Genomic DNA, 23143 nt, shown 5'->3' with positions numbered 1-23143 from the left:
GTTGAAGATAACTATTGACCCTTCAACATTTTTCCTAGTCAAATTACACATCTCCGTAGCACAGGTGAATAACACGCTTGCTACACTTAAACAAAAAAGTTGCAGGCGGTGTCCTGGACTAATGAAGGGCTAAATCCATTCCTCGAAGGAAATAGTCTATGTAGCAGCAGGAATAGGGAATATGTCAGTTCCACTCCACAGCAATAAAATCCTCCTTTGAAAACAAGCCATTAGCTTGTTCACACTTCACCAAATTAAAAGAACCTCCCAAGACAAACCAAACAACAACAACAAAACAAAAACCAAATAACCACCAGAAGCAGACACAGCTAAAAGAGGTGAACATTTCTCCCACATCCTGGCAACAAAATTTCTTGTTGAACAGTACAACTTTTTGTTTGCTGCAAATGAGATGTATTTCTCACAGAAACTAAGTCAATGCAGAGCCATTCCCACATGCTCATTTCTTAATACAGAAATTAGAGTCTTCAGATAATCTTTTCCAGCAAGAACAGACAAAAGCTCCAAAATCCATACTGTTTTACTTGAAGTCATACCAAAACACATCCAGAAGGCAGCAACCAACATCCATATCACATCTGTTTTGGCAGCAGACCTCAGCATGAGCGTTTATCACTCCAAAATAAACTCCTATCTCTTTAGACACTGTACACAAGAAACGCTTGGTTGGCTGAAAAAATTCCCCGAAGTTGCAAGACTTGCACTGCCTTCAGCAGTCACCCCTGAGCAATTATCACACAAAACAGGTAGACAGGATATCACCCTGACCTCAAGCCACCCAGGCTCAAATGCCAACTACTATTTTTAACAGATTATCCTGTCTGTGGTTTACAATCTCTTGAAATAGACTTTACTAGAGGCCAGACCAAAAAAAAAAAAAAATCCGGGGAGAAAATGGTGACAGACAACAAAGCAAAGCAACTTTTCCTTTAAATTGTTTGGTTTGTTTGTTGTTTTTTTTCCCTGCAGATCAGTGTTCTGGCAATAGCTGTGGAAGTGCTACAGTCACACAAAGGAATGCATAACCTAATCCCTCAGGTTTTTCCAAACTGAAGAGGATGCAAAATGATGTCACTTGAATCTTCATGCAACAGCAGAGGAAAAAAGGGATTCTGCTCTATTTTCACATTCCAGCACTCTTTGAGAGCTGCTTACACCTTCCTGCCAGTTCCAGCACCTGTTATTGTATCTGTGGCTAAACATAATAGCCAGACCACCTATATCACTTCTTTCTGCCTAAATCATCTGACAGCTATCAAAAAACCCCAAACGTTTCTGCACCAGCCTTCTCCTTGTTACTCCAAAGAACTGAGGGTATTTCCACACCAACTTCACCCAGTATTCCATTACTTCAGACCTACTTGCACAATACTTTAGGTATTTCACAACAGAAAAAAAAAAAAAAAAACCAAAAAAAAACCCCACATTCTTGAAGGTAGGAAAAATAATTAGGTCATTTGATTCCCAACAATTAATGGAGAAGAGGTTGAACAGCCATCTGGCTTTGAGCTACTGCCATCCACTATGGCTGAGAACTGATGGAGGCTTTGTAGGATTGGAGAAAGAGACACCAGAAGAGAGTAATGCTTCTCATCTCTCCTAGATAAATTCTTCAAAACAGATCAAATAGTATTTTCTTCTACTTTTGCAAAGAAAAGCAGAAGAAGGAAGAACCTCTAATTTACAGAGCACAGTCAACAAATTTACATGATGGAGCCCTCCAAGGCACATCAGCAAATAACCATAAGAAAACAGTTTTTGTATCAGTAGCTTATACAACCATCCTTCAACAGGATAGTGCTCACACAAACCAGAAATACAGGGTGTATGAATACCAACCCAGAATAACTAGACCCATACACTGAGGCACAGAGGCTCAGGGAGATACAGGTCATCTAACTTTTAGAGAGGGACATGCACATACACACAGAAATTACTGACACAGGTATTTCAACAAGCAAGTGGTTAAAATTAGTTCCCACTATCCAAATGTGCCAGGAACATTGTACTTGCAGATGATATTGTTACAGATACCACCTCTTCTGAGGAAAATAAAAGCAACAGAGCACTAAATCTGAATCAGGTAAGGATTTTTTTTCCGTTCATCTGAAAAGTAGCAGTTGTCAGTGCTCCTAAACGCGGGACAGATTAAAAGGGTAAAAACCTGCCAGCCACACTGACCTACTGTCCTATTAGAAAGGCTGATGGGAAGACAAACACATTAAGGAGCTTTCCTTCAAAGATCATATCTTTGGCGTAACTTTCCCAAGCCGACCAGGCAACATCTGTCATCTTCTCGACAGTTTAAGGACACCCAGTTTGACACACTCCAACATCACACTCTTCAACCAGGTGACAGAGCCAGAACACAAAAGCCACGTTATTTATTTACTTAAAGCCTGACTTAATGTTAATAAATTAGCCAGGCAAAACCTAGCTTGTTGACCCAGGTAAGCGACCCTGAGTTCTCTGCTTCCAAGGCTTTGTTGCTACTTTGGCCTGTAGGAAAATGCAACAGAACCATGATTCAAGACTTCAAATACAGTTTTCAAGTTCTAAGCATTCAGGAGGAACAAGCAGAGCACACCAAGCACAAGCTCTGTGCAGCAGCAGTGAGACACTGAGCACTGATGGCAGGGTAATGACTCCCCACATGCTGCTCACAGGGTTTCAGATCCCAACTGTGCAAACACGACAGGGGACACTCCATCAAACGTTGAGCATGGCAAAACATTTGCTTGACTGAATCCAAAGTACATTCTGCTTAAGAAAAAGGTTACAAAATTCAGTGGGTTCCCTGGTGAAAGTCCAGGAAGTGACTCCTCACCCTCAATAATCAAGTTACAGATTCCCTTGTTTGGCTTATGCCCTCTTCAGCCATGCTTTTTGTGGGAAGGGAGATTATTACAGTAAGAATGCCCTTTGGGATCACAGCAGTGGGAACTCCACATTGCACCACAGGACTGACGTCACATCGACATGGTTTCTCCAAGATTTAATGATGTGTTTTGTAATTAAAAAAACAAAAACATTGGTGGGAAGAAGGGGTTCAGACCTAGAGCAGGCCCATAGGGAGCAGAAAGGTAAAAAGGACAAACAAAACTTCACAGGCAAACAGGTACAACACACAGCCTCAATACTTCATTCTTTCAGGCACTTCTTGCACAGCTCACCTACGTTTCCTTCCCTTACCATTTCTTCACTGCACTGAGCTTCCTGACTGCTCACACAGCAAGTTCCATGTCTCTTTTCTCTTCAGAGCATACCAGATCCCAGGCAAGGCTTCTGCCTGCCTCCTTCCCATGCCTGCCACAGCACCAGCTAAGCCCATCACATCAGCCTCCATCACACACACAAGCTCCTCAACCATAAAGTCTGAGTTCAGGAAGGGAGCTGCTCCCCTGCCTCTCCAACAAGTTATCTAAAAATCACAGCCATTTCCACATGGCTGATTTACAGACCCAGGGAGTGAGCTGCTTCTCACACCATTCACCCCACCTTCCCAATCCAACCATCATTCCCTCCCATCTCCCAGTGCCAACAGGCTCCCTGAGAGCCACCAGGGCAGCAGCTGCAATACAGCATCCTCAGTTCAAAGGGCAAACAGCACAGGCAGGGCACAAACAACACAACCTACACTGCCAGCCTAGACTGCTTATTGCAAAAGGCCAGAGCAGCAACAGCCATCCAAAACACAAATAACACAAAATGCAAAAAAAAAAAAATTTCCTAGTGATCAGACAAGGGGAGCGGTTTTAAAATAAAAGGGGAGAGATTACATGTTAGGAAGAAATTATTTACCCAGAGAGTACTGAGGCACTGTAACAGGTTGCCCAGAGCAGCTGTGGATGCCCCATCCCTGGAAGTGTTCAAGGACAGGATGGCTTGGGCATTGAGCAACCTGTTGATATCTAAGGTGCCTTCTAACCCAAACCATTTCATGATTGTATGATTACTTAACAATAAAAACAGCACTGAACTATAGCCACAGAAAGCAGTCAAGTGCTCTGGACATTTGGTTTTTTCCTTAAACAGTTGGGAGAATTTGCAGAAGGTTTGTCAAAGTTTATTTTCAAGTCTCTCTATTCCTTCCTGTCAAAATGTGAATCCACATTTTGGATAGTTATTTGGTTTATGAACAGTTAACCAGAAATACTCTTCAGCCAGGAAAGGTCAGCTGGTTGTTTCACTGTAACTGTGCCAATAATTTTGCTTTTTACTAGCTCCATGGCAAGTCTCCAAACAGGAATGCAAGTCTGTCACAGTTCTGCTGACATTTAATTTTTTTGCTTCTCAAGTTCCTTCTCCCTCCACCTTTTTTTTTTTTTTTTTTTTTTTTTTTTTTTTTTTTTGCCAAGATAAGCTTACCAGATTAGACAAATCACTCTTAACTCCCTGTTGTCCTAATCATGAGCATCAGGACTTCAGCTCCTAAAAGTAGGATGGAGAAGGAGATTCCTTATGACATGGGAAGTCAATATACTGATGGATAACACATTTAGAGTCTAGCAACCAGAGGCAATGGCCTGGATATCTACCACTGTTGGAACTGGACCCAGGAGCTGTCATCCAGACTCAATGCTGCCCTCCTTCTCCCTACAGAGCCAGCTGGTGCTGTGATCCCATTAGCTCTCACTCACTGAGTGAATTTGGATGAAACCTTGGGTGCTGCAGGAATTGAACTGGCAAGACAACAGTTTCCAGTTCCTAATTAATCTTTTAAGGATGTTCAGCAGTTTTGAACCTCAAAGTTACAAGAATTTAAAAAGCTTTTGTTTCCTGAGCTAAGGAAGTCACCATCTGCAACTTTCCATACTTGCCACACTAATTTCAGAAGCTGAGATGCAATGGCCACTGCAGAAAGCTTTGTTCATTTACTGGCTTGATCTCTACAAAGAAGGGTATCAGTCTCATCTGCTGAGGAAGAGTCTCGGTAGGTGTGCTCTTATCTGCTTACACCCCTCCCACCTCCACCACCAAGTGGCTCAGTTCCTCCTCCATTCCTGTTCTGCAAGATTACAGCAGCTACTTTTCATCCTGACTCACTTTGAATAAAAAATTCATTGAATCACACCAAAACTCACATTTGAGAGAGGAAATAATTTCCCAGGGCTAACTGGGCTCCCCTAAGTTTTGTGAAGAGAAGCAGAATGGAGGTGCAGGATGTGAATATCTGAAAGCTCACCGCAAATAAGTCTTTATTTTCTCAGCTGATTTCTTCACACAGATGTGGCAATCCAGTTATAAAATGGACTACATGAGTAAAAGATTATTATAGAGGTGAGAGAAAGGAGTTCTACAACATAAAAAGTTGCAGGGAACAGGATGGGACAGCTGTCCCTACTTGTCTATCAACTTCACTTACTCTTGGGTATGCCTGGACATCAATGGAGAAGAACCACTGTAAATACTCATTCCAGCAGGTTTTTCCAATCATTTTCAGATAAAAGAGTGCTGCTTAAGTATGCCAACAACATGAAAAAAATAATTAGTTGTAAAACCTAGGAAGACTGACCCAAGAGGAAGCAGAACATGCATATCCTCCAACATATTGCTGTGTGAACGCATGGTACAGGTGGGTCCTTTACTGAGACACGCAGGTATGACCCAGCATGGATCTGTCACTTATTTTTGCCTGTAGCAAGTTTTCTGACACTTTTTTTGTAAAAGCTAAATGAGGCAGGGGGCAGAGGCATGAAGGGAAAATCACAAAGGGAAATCATGTCTCTCTCAAATAGGCTCAGAACTAAAGCTGAGCAAAGCACCCTCACTCCCATCTGAGCCAATAAAATGTAACACCTCACACTGCCACAAAACCAAACCAGCCCACCACCAAACAAAAACCAACCAACAAAAAAGAACCAAAAACAAATCTAAACAACGCTGAAACTCAATTAAAAGCAATTCTCCCAGGGCTTTTAGTCAAGTTAGGGTCACTAAAAATACATGGATTGTTTTATTTGTGGGAGTGGGAATACACTTTTATCAGATTATTTTTCCAGCAGAAGCAAAGCAGAAAGGCACATCTCCTGTTCAATTTGTCTATGGGTTCACAAGTGATGATGTATGGACAGCAGTGTTTTAATGGCACCTCTCACCCAGCGACCCCAAAGTGCTTTTACTTCCCTTAATGAACTCAGCTCCACAGCAGCTTGACTGCTTCATTTTACATGGGAACTGAGAGACAGATGAAGTCATTCATCTGTGCCATGCAGCAGCACAAAATCAGCTCCTGCCAGCCCAGTGATTTATGCATTAGACCACACTAGCTTTTGCACAGCATCCTGTCACCAGGGAGGTAGCACACTTCCCAGCCCTGTCACTTGCTCAGGCACTACTGTGAACACCATTGCGTAGGCACTTTCCAGCCCCAGCCCTGCAGAATGTTAAGTCAACAGTGGCTTAAGACACTCCTTACCTCAGAGGCTCAGGACTTCTGTTTACATTATTAATGTTTCCTGGCAACTTCACCCTTCTTCCCCATTAGCTTTGGGTAAGAAAAGTCTCATTCTTTGACTAGACAACTAGGGAAGCAGCTACTGGTGGAAAAAAAAATAGAAAAAAGAATAAACAACCACCCAAATCAAACAAACACGGGAAGTTTGATTTTCTGAACATTTAGAACCTGGGCCATCTTCTGGATTACCGGAATTTCATATTGCTGCAATATGGGCATTGCTTGTGTACATGCACAATCCTCTACATGCCAAGGTTCTTCCACTGAAAGTGGGCATTACTGCTTAAGTTAAAGAACAACATGAAATGACAATATGCCAAACAAAAAATGTTCTCACAGCACAAGTACTTCAAAATTTGATTAAACAGCAAATTGGGATCTAAATGCTCCAAAACAGTAAAGTTTTGTCTCCAATCAACACAAAAGGCCCACTGCTGCACTAAATGAGGAATCACAACAGTTCTGTCTTGGCAGAAGTCACATGAAATCTCCTTGAACAAGAATACGAGCTAGATCTCACTTGAGTCTCAGCAAAAGCCAAATTTACTGCTTTGGTACCAAGAGACAGCATCCTGACTCTCTGTGCCACCATTTCAGAGGGCAAAGTACTCAGATCCTAACACTAAGGGACCAATGTTCTGGTGAAGCAAAGCTTCCCCCTGAGACAGACCAAGCCGTGGCTCTCTTGGCAAACATTCCACAAACAAGATCCTACAGGACATTTGCATAGGGGGGTTAATTTGTTTTGAATGCCCTATCTTCTGCCAACACAGGACTGCACAAGATGGGGATAAGGGTGAGTAGACCAAAGAGCTCAAGATCCTAAAGCTTCTCCAGAGTTATACTTCAGTTGGTGACCTGGTTTTTGGTGACCCCACATCACTGCCCTCACAACTTTTTTAATGGGTTTTATCTTATTAGATGAAACATGTATTTCCAAAAGAGACTTGTTCTGGTGCCATGTGAAAGCAAACTCCTCAATGTGACTTACTACAGCTTGCATTAGGTAACTTACCCTGCAGCTGACATCTTAAACCCAAGTAACTCTGGACAACTCCTGCATTTCTGCCAAATTAAGAGTCATTAATTATGCAATTCTGGATTTCCAAAAGGCTTAAAATTTACAAGGTCATAGTTTTACTTCCCTTTAGTGAGAACAACAAACGGGAATTTACACTTCCCTTTCTCTTACCAGTAGAGTCACTCATTTTTCCCTTATGGTTTAATTAAAGCTCTTTCAGCCCTCAAGAACCTTGTTCCTATATTTCTGGAGGCAGCCTAATGGCTCTAAAATAAGTGTAAAGAAAGGAGGAGGAAGACAATTCTTCATTTTCCAGATGTTATTATTAATTTAAATTTTAAAAAAATATTAATAAGCTCTTCCCATGATTTCTCTACAGTTTTGCAAATCAAAGTAAAAAGAGAAATGCAAACTGGCACCTAACCATGTTAATACTCCGGTACATTCCTCCAGTTTCATATTTCCCTACCTAATCACCCCTTCTCCAGGCTCTATCACAGTGGATTTGCTCCCAGTTATGTGGAACTTTTCTAGATTAAATTAAAACTAGAAAACCCCTTTAGGCAGATGCTTTACTGATGATTGGCACCAATCTGTCCAATTTCCCAGCTTCCAGACAGATTCACCATCCTTCAATGCTTGCACTCCTCTTGGCCCTCACATTTTCCATTTTAAGATATTATTAGACAAAGGGTAAAAGGGAAACCAGAGACCATCTTCTATCTCTGTCTTCTGAGCAGATACAAAGTGGGAATTCTGTTCCATGACCAAATCCATTAAACAAAATGAAAAAAAGGGAAATGAGTGGTTAGAAGGGCAACCTCTGCTTTAAAATAAAATGCTATCAAGGAATTAAAAGACAAATGAATGTGTAGCAAATAAACAGATCTGGAATAACTAGCATTTAAATCTAGCTAGTGACAGAATGGACTGGGGAAAAAAATACTGTTTCCTCTAGCAAGCCTACTGCTGAAGCACTGATTCTACTGATTTAAGGACCGTCAGGAGCTTGGGTTTCTTAGTGGTCTTACAAAGTACCTTTGAACCAGAATGACTGAACAGATTTCAGGGGTAGCAGAGACATAACAACACAAAATTCCATTTCCAGAACATAAACTGTTGCCAGCTTCAGGACAGAGAGCAAAGTTCGCTGCTGTGAGTTTGCGATGTTACCAACCTCAAAGTCAATCGATCTTTTGATGGTTTTGTTTTGTGGTTTTTTGTTTTTTGGGGTTTTCTTTTTTGTTTGTTTGTTTTTTGTTGTTCTGCGAAGTGTGTGCTTCTACCATTAACTCTTCCAAGTGTAACTCTTGAAGTCCTATGCATGCTGTGCCTTACCCAGCTATTTATAGCAACAGAAGTATAAGATCATGCTCCAGGCAGGGTCGCAGGGATTGTTTTTCCAAATTGCACACACTAGTTTACACAATTACTAGCTTCTGTAGCTCACCACTGGTTTATCTCTAGCTACAACACAGTCCTCAAGAGCAGGGTTTCAGAGCACTTACAGATGAGAGGCAGATACTTCAAAGCACAGCAAGCAGGGCAGAGTTTACCTCTTTGCCACACTGCTTCTAGTCTGCAGGATTAAGCCTAATACCCCCTGCACCTCATCACCATCACCTGAGACAATGCCTCCAGGACAATGCTATGCAATTTAAAGCATCAACATAGTCACATATTACCTTGCATGCCACATCCCATCAACCCAGTTCCTGCATCACCAACTTTCAAGGGAATGAAGCTTATTCATTCCTCCCTTTCCTGTGTGCTGTTCTGCGGACATATTCTCTTCCCGCCCCTTCTCTTAGCCTGAGAATTTACTCTCTGCCTCCTGGCACACACCTACTCTACTTTTCTCATCCCTCTACCTACTTTTATGAATAAAATCCTTCTGCAGTTTTCATGTATTTCACAGATGCCACCCATCTCTCACTCTCCCCTTGAACACAATCACATCCCAGCTACCCAGCCACAGATGCCACCCCACACATCCTTCCAGCCAAGCACAGAAGTAGAAGCTCTAGGCACTTTTTCCTGACTCTTCCTGCCTCAAGAGAAAACAGAAGTAGCAACCAGGAACATGCTTCCCATGGGGAAAAAAACCAAAAAGCCTTACCCACCAGCAAGCCCCACCACCACAAACACAAAGCACAAGCACTGCCTAAGCCATCACATACTCAACTCTCAGCAGCATCTTCCCTAAAATGAGATGCTGCCTGATATGTCACAAGCTTTCTGGCTTTGTCTTCATCCAGCAGGTCACACTCCTCCCTCCACACCTCATCCCTCCCTGAGCTCCACAGGCTTATCAGTAATCAAGCAGTAGTTGGGGCATGGGAAGTAAGGCCCTGATGACAGAGAAAGCCGAGCCCAGTTTGTCCCCAAACCAAAACACTTTAGAGACACATTTAGCACATTCCTACTTCAGCACAACCCAATCAGCACCAAACCCTGCCCCAACTCCAGCCTTTTTCCCTGCAGCTTCCAGCTGCAGCCATTTAGCTGCTGAGCACTTTGCTTTAAGAAGAAAAACCACATACACAAATTCTACACTGTATTTTCAAATAAGTACAACTACTGATAGGAGAGAGCTCTGAAAGGCCATTTATAAAGAGAGAAGAGAGCTGGTGTTTTGCTATTGTGTCTGCTGTAGCTGTTCTGGGTTTGAAGAGCATGTGCAGCTGTGGCTGAGAAGAAATCCATTTTGCCATTGATTCCCATGGCTGACATGCAACTGAAGGCACAGCCCAGTGTCAGCCAAGTGCATATGCTTTAGGATGTCATTAACAGCAGGAAAGCAACACCATCAGTGTGTGCCCACAAGCTTACAAGGCAGAAATTTCTTACCTGCCTGGCAACCCTCCGAGCTTCCCAGTAAGGTTTAGAGTCTTCTACAGCTTTTCCAATCTTCTTGACCAGCTCATCCAGTTTTACTGTTGCCTCGACCAGCACAGAGCGGAACTTCTGGCGCGCATCCTTCAAAACATTGCAGGAAGGAAAGAAAGTACAAAGGCAGATTAGAGCTTTAAAAATTATTTCTACCTGTTTGTTCCTACTTTTAGGTTCCTCTTTAGATTTACACAGGAGTTGACACATTCAGAACAGTTACTGGCATTTAGATTAAGGCAGAATTTCTCAGCAGAGGAACCCTGGAACCCAGAGCCAAATCCTAAAGCCGGCATCCTGGACACCAAATCTGTGTCTTCCAGTGACAGCTTTTATATAAAGCCTACAACAGCCTGTTCTAGATGTTACCTCTGGCAGGGTTTCTCAGAGAGGAATTGTTTGTAAATTACTCACTCAGTGAGGAGGCAAACAGCAGTGTAACAAGCTCTGAGAGGGACTTCAATGGCAAGGACATCTCACATACATAAAGCTAGAATGGCGCTAGCAGGCAGGCCAAAACCCCACAGCAGGCTGGCACATCAGCTGGAATTGGCACAGAAAGCCCACCTTTTCAGCTATGGTTTCTATTAATGGAGAAGGGCACCTACATTCCACTTCACTGTTATTATTTTCTATATTTAAAAAACCCAGCTACTTCCAAACAGGATGAGTTGCTCTCCTTACATGATTAGCTAAAGCAATTAAAATATTTTCTCAGCTCCACTGAAATTTCCACACATGTAAGCAAAGTGATTCTGATTTCAATCTCAGAATCCACCACAGACTCTAAATATATGAAATTATTGCAGATTGATGCAAATTCAGGTTGGGACCTGGCCCAGGATTTAAGGAGGTGAAGAGGGAGGGCCACGTGAGCTCTCAACAAGGCTTGTAACTCTAATTAGAGTGCAGCATTTATGCAGACTGCTGGAGTGACACGTTGATAATCAGGAAGCAGCTGGCTTCAATAAGTGCCCTAATTCAGGTGGGTTTTGTCATTATTGTTGACGATTTCTAGTATGCAAAACTGCTTATTCACTGGAAGATTTAAAATACATTGCAAGCTGCCACTATGCTCTCAGAAGTGGAAAAAAAAAAAGTAACAATACATCAGTTTTTGCAGAAAAAGCAAAATACTTCTGTAGAAGCTTCTTTGCTTCCTTTTTAGTGTTATGTAAAACCTGAACCAGCATCAGCATTATCTTAGTCCAGGCCAAATAGCTTTGGATTCTCAAGGTACTCCAATTAATGCTAAGGAATTATTCAAATGGGTAACAAGGTCAAAAATGGAGAATTAAATGGACATTAACTTATTATTTCATTAACTCAAATCCAGTCAATAATCACATTTCTCAGTGAAAGCCTGAAATGTATCATTTAAACAATATTTATCGAGTCAATGATTTTCTCAGTGAGAAGAATTTGAATATTTCCAATTAAATTACTGGACCATACATGGTTCACTGCTCAAAATGACTTTCATAAGTAACTGAAAAAAGACTCCAAGCATGATGACTATATTGCAAGAAAAATATTAAGTACTGAAGTATTTTTAACAAAGGGAAAATTACTTTGCAGGTGTAGGAACAGAATTAAAAGCTCATTTCTAAATGAATGAGCCGGAAGATTTCTTTTCACTGTCTTTGAGAAAGCTGCATTTAATGATATTAGTTAGGCAAAGCAAACAGTTTAAGTTTAAAAATCCCTATGCAGTGATTCATCCAAAAGTTCAGTTCCTATGTTTATAAGATCACTTGGAACAAAGAAATCATCACTACAAATCTGTGTGTGGAGACCTACCCCAAATTTACCCATGTAATAAATATATACAGTCTTATCCCATAGGAAAAAGATGACTAGTCCCCACTTGGAGTTTAAAAAAACAAAAAAAATGAAAACAAAGGACACTAAGAACAAAGCAGTCAAATTAACAGCAACTTCTGTACCCATTCATCTCCCTTTAACTCTGAAGCAGATACAAATTACTGAACTCCAAGTGCTCCTCTAACTGGTGCCTGAAGCACGGGTCTTACAAATGGTGAAGCAGACATTTGCCTGTGAGCAAACTCCACTCCACATAGTACTTAGTTACACAGAATAGGAAGCTTCAGCTGAAGAACACACTGCTGTGACTGTGAAATTCCAGTTTATCATTTTCCTCCAAAGAGATGGCTGGTTCCTCTTTTAAGGCTTAATTTAGGTCTGACCACCCTCATTCTTGTAGGGAAGAATAATAATGAAAACCAAAACGCCCTGGAACTTTGTATCATCCATCACAACTTATTTTAAGTGACATCTATTCTCGGGCTCCTGACTGCCAGGAACACAAGCCTACAGGCTCCAACACCTTCTGCATGACAGAACAAGCAGATGCTCAATTTTCTGCTGGGATGAGTCCCCCACCAAAGGTTTCCGGCCATCCCCTTCAGACCCAGCAGCAGGATGCCAAGGTCTCTAGGTGGGATGCCAAACCCACACACACCACTTTAACTCTCCACCAGCCCCAACTCCACTACAAAAGCAAACCATCCCACACCATGTGTATGATCCTGTGGGAACCCAGTGCCTTCCCAGCACTCAGCCTCCTCAACCAAACTGACCCAGCTCTCCTGGCCATGCCCCTGACCTGGGAGCTATGGCAGCCCCTCCTGAGAGCAGGGTCACAGCTCCCTCCTGCATACACTCAGCCACGCTCCTGGGTCCAGGGTGTGAGCCCTGCCATGTGCTGGGAGAGCACCTGCAAAAGACATCACCCTTGGGACAGCACAAAACTCCCCTGGCAGGTAATCCTGGGGAAGTCTGAGTAAGAACTACAGGTGCAGCAGCTATTTTACACTTCCTGTGAAAATGGGGAGGTCAGAAGCACCAAGGCAACTGCAGCAGTCAGTAGGACTGGGCTTGGGGCACTTACTCCTTATGGGACATGAGAAGCACATCTGTTGCTCATGGAAATGAATGGGCCTATGGTCAAGGTAGTAACTTGGGAATTAATTTAATTCACTACTTTTTATGTCTGGCTTCCCATGTTACTGCCAGTGAGACACTTTGACCCACATGTGAAGTGGTTCAAGCTATAAATCCTCCTAATGTGTTTTCTGTAAGACACATCACAAACTCAGAGGCTCAGAACAGCACACCATTGCAGCTCATTCGTGGTCCCCAGCACAGGGTAAGTCCTACATCCATGTTAGAAATACAACCACAACATTTTCAGGCTAGTTATCAAATCCTCTGGTGTGACTTGCCCCTTCATACAAATGTTACCACTTAACTGCCAAACTCTTGCTTCATTTAGAACTTTATCTAGCCCACATGGATAACAGAGAAAGGAAAATATGTCAATTCCTGCAACTTGCTGTCATGAGCAAAACCAAGACAGTGCAGCATATGCCATAGATATTTTCTAGCACAGTCCTCAATCTCTAGTTTCTGTATTTCAGTTTCTTGAAAGATAACTCATACCAGCAGAAATGCTATTCATTGATAACAGCAGCCTTAGGTAACACGTGAGTCACACTCACAATTTCTGGGTCAGTTTTTACGGTTTTTTTGTTTTGCTTTTTAAAATACATTTTGTTTTTCTCATCACTGCACTGAACACATACACAGACTCTAACAGAAGCAGTGCAACTGACATGAGACATCTCAAACACCCTGACATTTTTAAAGCATGTTTTCCCCTCTACTCACTTCTAATCTTCTGTGATCATTTTTAAGAACACCTTGCTTCTGATTTTAGAAATAGAAAGGTGACATTGAAAATGTTAACCAGTCAGCTTTCAGTGTTTTTTCCCCTCCTATTTGCTCATATGAGATGATGATAAACCTTTTACAAGCTGGACAAAAGCCGATTAAGGCATTTATCCTCAATGTGTGTCGCAAGGTAAAAAAAAAAAAAAAAGTAAGAAGTAGAGCAGGAGAAGCTTCTTACTTAAATTACAGCCTTAACAAGTAGACTCTCACTAGCTAGGTGTGTGTCATACACACACTCTAGCAGGCAGGGCACTTAGTGTAGCACGTGGACAGCTGCAGTTTACGTTTCAATATCTTGTTCTACGGCTGCAAGAGCTCTACACTCATCAGCTTTCCTTCGGGAAACCCTTAGCACTTTTCTTTCAAAAGACATTTCACTAGCACTGTCTTAAGAAGCATGCCAGACCTCTACCCCATATATGGTTTTGCTGCAATAGTTCATGATTAAAAGCAGACTTTGTTTCCAGGGACTTGCTGCTGGGCAGCTTTTTCATACTGCACCAGAAAGAGGGACCACACTTAAGGACAGGTCATCTTTACAGCAGCATTTCGAAGATCCATTCTCAAATGGGGGGAAAAAGCTGAAAAACTAAAATACAATTTTCAACCTATACTGCACCTGTCAGAGGAAAAAAGCATGCCTGTTTTCCTCACTTATGAGTGATGGTGATGAGCTGGTGTTAGATGCCAGATGACAAGCAAATAACTATTTCTGCCCATCAAATGAAACATGTATTTTCAAACAATTTTATTTTTAAAATGAGCTTTACATATCAACCAAGTCTGAATCATCCTAGTACCAAGCACATCTAAATTTCATTTACAAAGGTTATCACATGGCCATTCTGCCAGTCTGGTGTGCAGAACCTCTGGCAAGCATGGGAGGTGCATGGAAATGGAACTGCTGGCTGAGACAGGCTTCATCTATTTCCAAGAGGCTGACAGGATCCATACCCATCTTTTCTGCTACAAAGACCCAGCAGCTGCAAAAGCTCATCTCCAAACTAAACCAGCATCAGTATCATACATCCACACCAAACGGATGCACAAGGTGTGCTCAGAAATCTACCTTCATGCATGAAACCAGTTAAAGTGCACTTTAAATGTCTCTTTGGTACCTGAGCAGTTCAAGTAAGCCAGACTGGCAACCAACCAAATCTTAAAAACAAACTGCAAAGAAGGGGAAAAGTAATATCTCAATTTTTAAGGGATAAGAAAAGCCTTCCATTTGTTGGTTTTTTTTTTTTTTTTTTTAAGGCAGCTACTAATTTGCCATCCAACAACAATTTAAAAATCAGTACCTGAAAGTTGCTCTAACCTCCTGCTTGCAGACAAACTCAGACTATCTTTCACTACAAATGTTTCTAATTCCCTTAGAAGAAGAGAGAAGAAAGCAGGCATGAGAGGGTACTGGGTGCTCCATCCAAAGCAAGATTTCTCCACCTAACCCTTCCTCTCTCAGGCTGGAAACCCATCTTTACGTCAAGAACATGAATCAAGTAAAGCCCTCTGACTCACTTGGTTGACAAAATCTTTCCAGAGCCACAGCAGAGGAAGAAGCCTTCCCTTACTCATCCTTGGATGAAAGCAGAAGGCAAAACAACAAGGAATTCACACACAGGAGCCATTTCCTATGGAAGCAAGTAGATCATAAAGAAATGTGGAAAGATTTGTCCTGATAGCGCTGGACAAATCCATCACACATGTACATCCTCCTCCAAAAGCCAGCAGGAACACCAGCCAGGGAGCTGATTTGCCCTTATCTCTGCATTCTTTTGTGGACATTGGAAAATGCTGCACAGGGATACTGATAAGGTGGCGGATGTTTCCACAGATAGATGTTTCCTCAAGCCAAGCAGGCGTGCTCAGAATGAGATTCCAGACACTGAGAGGTCATTTTTCTAAAACCTGAAAAATGGAGGATTTTTCTTTAAAATCTACTTAAATGTTTTATGTGTGACAGGGTCAACAGCTCAAGTTTTTTTCCTAAAACCAAGTATTTTAGTGAAGAAGTAAGAAGCAATTCTAAATAACTGGTGAATGTCTGCCTGTCAGCGGGAAGCAGAGAATTAATTCCTTGTTTTGCTTTGCTTGTGTGTGCAGCTTTCGCTTTACTTAAGTGCTTTTAACCCACGGGCTTTCTCACTTCTACTCTTCTGGTTCTCCCTCCTGTCCCACCATCAGGGAGGGAGCAAGGGGCTGTGTCATGCTTAGCAGCCAGCTGGGGTTAAACCATGACAAAGTCCTTCCCCTTCTGAGAGAGTTTGAAATGCTGACAAGGCTCTCCAGTGAAAGAGCACCACAGCTAATAAACCCCTTCCTTATATCCAACAGCAACCCAGGGTGACCTTTATGATAAATCCAGGACTAAAAGTACCACGAAGTCTCGCAGATCAGGACTAGAGGATCTAGGCAAGCCCACAAGAAGGATCCCAGCCAGGCCTTCTGATAAGGAGCATGGCTGAAAGCAGCACTGTTCAGCTCCAGTTTTCCTATGCAGTATCTCCTATGAACAAACATTGGCAAGCTCGTAGCTCCAGCAACACAAAAATCTCTCTCTAACAAAAACCACATTTGGGATAGCTGGGATTCCAGTGGTAACTTTAATGGTATGTGCTGCATTTCCCCTCCCCGCAAAGCTGCCAGAGGGTCCCTGGGTTAATTTGTTACAGCTGAGCTGTTCTTTCAGAGCCAGTCCAAGTCCTGTGTGAGCTGGCAGGACAGGCAAATCCTGCACATTAGCTAAGGACATTCACAGCTCCTGATGCGAGTTCAGATGGAGATGCACTTCCAATAAACAGGAAAAAACCTCTTGCATTTGGCCAAAACACACTTGTATCTCCCCTGCAAGACGTTTCCCCCAGCCCTTCGCAGACACTTCAAACATAAACAGGGACATTAGCGAAGCCACGTGTTAAATCCCTCAGAGAACCCTTATCACCCTTCTGCTGTGTCAGTAATGCTCAGCGTTGCACTTAGGATGAGCAGCATTATGGATTTTAAATCAAGTCTAATCAAAGATTCATTAACAGGCAATACATTAACACAACATATAACTACGAGCCACTCAGTGCCCTTCAGCAGCTCTGCAACTCCTGAACAGGCAGCGAGTGTCAGCAGGTCAGGATATTTCTTCAGGGTTAAATAGGATAGGTCAAAAGTGCAAAAAATGAGTAATTCTTCCAAGCAAAAGAATATACGCATCCAACTTCAACCTATCTGTTCGAGTCACGCCATGCATGTATATCCTGTGCTCTCACAGGCAGTATGGGTGCAGAAGTTATTTTAAAAGATTAAAAAAACCAGGCTGTTCAACATAAAAATAGGTCATATGGCAGTTTCAGTGCAGAACTTAAACAAGTGGCAGGCTGGTCAACTTAAAACAGAATTCCCCATTTTATCACCTCTGTAAGCAGTAGACACCAGTATTTTCTACATTGCTCAAACAAGGACATTCCTCTGGCTACACCAGGCCAGTGCAGTCTCAAGATCCTAAAAGCCCCTACTGAATTCAGCCCCATATCATTTTCCACTGGGCAACGCAGCATTATTACTTCCATTCTGCAGATGCAGACCTGAGGCACAGCAAGAACAGAAGCATGGGTTTAGAAGGATTTAACAGGTTTTTTTTTTTTCCAGTTAATGGGAACTGGAGACAGCCAGCATTCTCACTTAGAGCAACTCACACAAAGCTACATACAGGAAGTCCAGAACAGTCTTGCAGAACTCAGATGCCACAAGGTTACCCTTCCTGCTTATCAGAGAGTACATCAAGTCACAAAAACATGGGTGTCTTTTTCTGAACTTCCTTCAAAGAAATATACCTTCTACTCAAACACTCCCACTGCTTTTCCAGATTATTCTGGGAAAAAAAAATCAACAGTGGGAATCTATGGACCACAAAGTAACATTACAGGAAGCTGGTAGTCAGCAACTTGTGCTCTAAATAATGTAATGATACATCTATGTTCCCATTAAAGATACTGAAAAGATGAAGAAAATAGTTCATAGATACTAGTAAAACAGGATAAATATAACTCCATTGTCTGGAGTGTGTTAAAAAACACCCACACACATCTTTCTTCCAATGAAATATAGCAGGAACACCACAAACTAGGAAGGGGTAGCAAGAGGGACCCAAAGAAGCTAAGAAGAGCCAAAAGTGCAAATCTTCAAAGGGAAACTCAGCATGGCTCTCCCAGAAGCCCACATTTTCAACAGTATTCATGGATTTTGGAAGGCTTTGAAGCAGAATGATCCCAGTTCCAAACTCCTCCTTCCAAACTTTCCTATAAGGCTGCTTGACAAATCTTTCTTTTCTTGCACACAGTATGAATGCAGAGATTTTCTGCAAACCACAAGTGTTGGGTGTTGTGGGATTTTTTATTCCTTTCCCCTAGAAAGGTTTTAAGTCCATTTAAAATTCATTTATCAACCTGTATATAAATTAAGTCTTGCTTACATCATCCAACTGCATTTGTCCTCAATATTTAGGCAGATCAAATGTAATGAAAAATCTTTACAGATCAAAAATTATGCAGTTGCATGATACCACAAACTGGCATCCATTCAGTAATAAGATTTCTGGATGAAAAGAGAAGAGGAAACATTCAAGAAAGCATCCTCTTGGTGGTATTTCACCTTAATTCTACGAAAAACTGCTTACAGTAAGCACTACAGACAGATCTGCAGTAAACACTCAATGGCAAAGTGCAGAGAATGATGATATGATTTTCCACCTATCTAACACCTGGTATTTACCAGGCTGAGTAAGCAACAATGTAAGACCAAGCTAATGTGGAAATTCTGCTCTTTTATTTACAGTTAAATTTCCAGGAGCCTTTCAGCCTCTACAGCTCAGCATGTGCCACACACACAGTAGCTACAAATCTGCAGGCTCGACAAACACTTGATCACATGAATAATTTTAATCAAGCAGCAAAATCCCATCTTAAAGTCACTGGGATTTATTTCATGAGGATGCCTTTGCATTACTATTACTACTCCATCTGCTTCATAATATGTCCTCAGTGCAAGGTTATGACAAAATTAATGAAATCCAGGCAACTATCCATAACACCATCTTTCAATTTCAGTACCTCAGCATGAAATAAGGAGACTGAAAAGATACATATAATAATTTTTTTCAATATATCTATATAAAGATTCCTGAAGTCCATTTAATTGCCACTGGTGCAGACTAGAATACTGATTTTTGAAGTTCACTCATCTAATTTAAATCATGCTAGTGACACTGAACAGTTCCCACAGCAAAAATACTGTTTCATTATGCATAGCAAATAGTTCCCCATTTAACTAAGTTTATTAACCAATAAATTCATGATCTACATGACAGAATATGCAAACAGGCAGGGATAAGAAAAAAGCTACAAGACAAGGCTTGCACAAAGCTCATAACCCCATTTTCTGTTCAGTGCTTTCAGTGGATGCTCCAGTATTTTAAAATTCTACAAAGAACCACCCCCTGCTTGAGGTATCCATCTCATGAAAAGACACACAAGAGGAAAAAAATTTAAAAACAAACAAACCATACTTTGATATTTTGAAGGTACAGACAGAAATCTACAGATGTACTTTCATAGTGTATTCCTCACTGCAATCTCAGAATGTTTTAATACAGTATTCAAGACTTTGTAATGATATCAAAATTATTTAGGATGTAAAGTCATATTTTATGCCAGTTTTTCTTTAGCAGCATATTTATCCTATACTTTCATTGTGTTTATCTTCTTTGTTTTGCAAACAAAAGAAAATTCAGAGACACACATAGGATATATTGTTTTGCATCACTATTAGATCAATAATGCTGAGCTTTCCAGAACTACCAAGTAGATGAAGCTCAAATTTGGGGATTTAGAAACAATTTCTTCAGAACTTGCTTTAGATTTTTAAGCATCCCTAAAAACCTCTCTGTATAAGCAGGAAGTCTTTTATTCCAACTTTCCTTCATCACCTTCCTTGCTCAGGAAGTGATGACAAAAAAGGCAAAGATAACAATCTAAAAAAAACCCAAACAGCCACCAAAGAGAAGATCCTGGCAGACAGCTGTATGGCAAAAACCTCTTAACCAAATAACTTTCCCTGCCTATAATCAACAAACACAAAACAGTGACTTGTAAAAATAAAACTTGTCTGAGCTTAGTGTCAAAGCCTAAAAATAAGTTCTGGCAGAGGTTGGGTGTGAGGTTCTCCACACAGGGTTTTTACACTGTAGTATACCTCTACCTTTCCCCTTTCTTTTCAGCTGTTAGGTTAATTCATACCTTTAAAAACATCATCACCAGACTCTTGCTGCAAAATTACCATTTGGGATGCACAAATTAAGGAGGCAACCTACTCAAAACCATTGTCCCTTCGATCATAAAATCCAACATGCACAAAAGGAAAATGCAAGGATAAATTCTGTACCTCCAGCTCCGTCTCTCTGCGATTGATATCATCTGTAGATTGATTCAGTTTTTCTAGCTCCCCCTAGAAGGAAAGAAAGTCAGATGCATAGTAAGAAATCAGAGAAAAAAACATGTCTGAGAAGGCTCATTCAGCATCCCCACTGAAAGCTCACAAGGGCTGTGACTAATGAATTTAGTGAAAAGAGGAAACCTTGAGATGTCCAGCTTAACTTTGCCACTGGTCTTCCACTTTGCTACCTACAAGAAAAAATAATCAGAGAAGCTCTATAGTTTTATGTTAAGGCAACACATTTCCTATTCTGGCCACTTCTTCACTATTACAAATAAACACAAGGTACATCTGTTTCATTAATCAATATAGTCAATATCAGCAAGGTACTGGGAAGGCAGACACACCCACCCAGAAGATCAGCAAAGTTTGTACTATCACAGGAGACACACAGTGAAAGGACAGAACCGATAAGAAACACATCATGCTGCACGAGAGGCATTTTATTTTGGATTTTGGCAAACTATTTCTTAACCCGACCAGTCTGTAGGACATACAACTATGTTTACATAGTTTGCCTTCCTGCCAACATTTTGATCCCTTAACAGCAGAAACAAAGGTGTTAAATCCCTTGAATAAATATGTAGTAGAAGTGGTGTTGGCATGAATGAAGTTACTGTAAAAATAAAGCTCATTCTTACTGACTTTCTTACCTCAAAAAGCAACCCTTAGGAGGAGATCTGATAGCTTTCTTTATCTGGCAAACACGATTATAAGATTTTTAACAGGAATGTTCTCCAATTTAAACGTTATTTAATTGTCAACCCGTGTAACAGAACACGCCTGGAAATGTTTTGCTGTACCAACTGAACGCTGTAAATTGATTGTCACTGGAGCAGTTTCCCACTGGACTACAAGAATGACTCTGGTTACAACCAGAAAGGAATTCATTACAACAGTTTAGCTCTCTTATCCTCAGCAGTCAGATTTCGTTTCCTACTCCTAGGACTTGGAAAACACCTATTTGGGTATCCATGTTGTCTGAAACAAACACTCATCCAAAAATTATCTAATTGTCTCTTACTGTAAGGCTCAAAACCTCATGGCTCTCACGAAAGCAGACACAGCAGCCTGTTTTTCAAACCAAACAGAAAACTGAACAAAAACAATTGTTTTGCCAACAAGTCACAAACCGTATACGTGGAAATGTGTAGCAAGCTGAAGAACCTAAGGCCAAAATTAGATCAATAGACACCAACCAAGCTCAGCCTCTTAAAATCAGGGCAGTACCAGGCTAGCTTTTGGCTGAGGGCCTCGCTCTGTGTAACCATGTTTTGAGAATTTTGCAACGGCTCTGCACAGCCCTGGAAAACAAAATGCTCATGATGGAGAAAAGAATGGCAATTACAGCTAGCAGGGACCTACGCCAAGGATCCTCTCAGCAATGTACACACGTGTTATATTCATTCATGACAAACAGTACCAGCAATGCTGGAGGCAAAAGCCATAAATCTGCAGAGACCTAAAAATACATTTCATTTCGGGGACCACAGCTTCAAGCGCTTCAAGTTTCTACTGCGCTATTGGTCGAGACACGATTTTGGGGAGAGAAGCTTTGTTTAGAAACCATGCAAGAATAAAAACCATTGCAGAAGGCATTCACTGAGAGGAAGCACCATATTCCACTAAAGCTCCTTTTTACAAGAAATAAAAAAAAAAAAAAAAATGACGATAAAAACAATGAAATAAAATTTAAAAACCTACGTTTTCCCGCATTTATGAATTTCTAAGCACCAGCCCCGCTCCACGAACAAGGTCACGCTGTCATGGTCAAAACTAAAAAGGGGAGGGGGGGGATTTCAGCAGCAGGAGGAGAAGAAGGAGGGACGCCCGGGAGAGCCGGGCGCGGAGCGATGCCCGGGGTAACAAAGGGCTGGGGCGCTCCGGGGGCGCTTCCCCGCTCCCGGCGGGCACCCAGACACCCGGGGCTGCTCCAGGGAAAAAAAAAAAAAAAATTATATATAAACACACACACATATGTGTGTGTATATATATGCATGTATGCACGCACATACGCAGCAAAAGCAATGAAATAAAAGGCAACCATTATTACATACATTACATTACATTACTACATACAGCCACAACACACATATTAAAACGAACTCAAGGGAACGCAGCCGCCCCTCGGCAGGCAGGCAGGCCCTCACCTGGATGCGGGGGTCCACCTCCTCGTCCTCGGGCCGCGCTGGTTCCTCGGCGGGGCGGCCCCGCCGGCCCCCCGGCTCCATGGCGGCTCCCGCTCCCTCAGCCTCGGCCGCTGCCGCCGCCAGCGCCTCCCGCTCCCGCTGCCGCTGCTGCCGCCGCCGCCGCCGCCGCCGCCGCCGCTCCCGGCCCGGCCCGGCCCCGCCTCCGGGGGAACCCCTCCCTCCCCACAGCGCCCCCGTCCCTTTGTGCCTTCGCAGCGCAGCGAGGAAAGCAGCGCCAAATTGCGGGGTTTCCTTTTTTCCCCCCCTTCTTTTTCTTTTTATTATTTTTTTTTTCTTTTAACGCTCCCTCACGCCCCGTTTTTCTGGCCTGCT

At 42.0% G+C, this 23143-nt stretch overlaps 1 protein-coding gene across 1 annotated transcript in view; it reads right to left on the bottom strand.

Annotated features, from left to right (window-relative positions):
• SH3BP5 (SH3 domain binding protein 5) overlaps window positions 1-22927 on the bottom strand; it is a 51580-nt gene extending 28653 nt beyond the window's left edge. The window contains exons 1-3 of the mRNA XM_059847409.1: window positions 22772-22927; window positions 20571-20633; window positions 10350-10478 (exon numbers count right to left, since the gene is read on the bottom strand). Of these exons, the coding sequence (XP_059703392.1) occupies window positions 10350-10478; window positions 20571-20633; window positions 22772-22852 (273 nt within the window). The 5' untranslated portion in view covers window positions 22853-22927. The remainder of the gene's footprint in view (window positions 1-10349; window positions 10479-20570; window positions 20634-22771) is intronic.
• Window positions 22928-23143: the final 216 nt, after the last annotated feature.

Source organism: Haemorhous mexicanus, chromosome 1, assembly GCF_027477595.1.
Source record: "Haemorhous mexicanus isolate bHaeMex1 chromosome 1, bHaeMex1.pri, whole genome shotgun sequence".
Lineage (NCBI taxonomy): Eukaryota > Metazoa > Chordata > Aves > Passeriformes > Fringillidae > Haemorhous > Haemorhous mexicanus.
The sequence above is the reverse complement of the archived record's forward strand: the minus strand, read 5'-3'. Positions and strand labels throughout refer to the sequence as shown.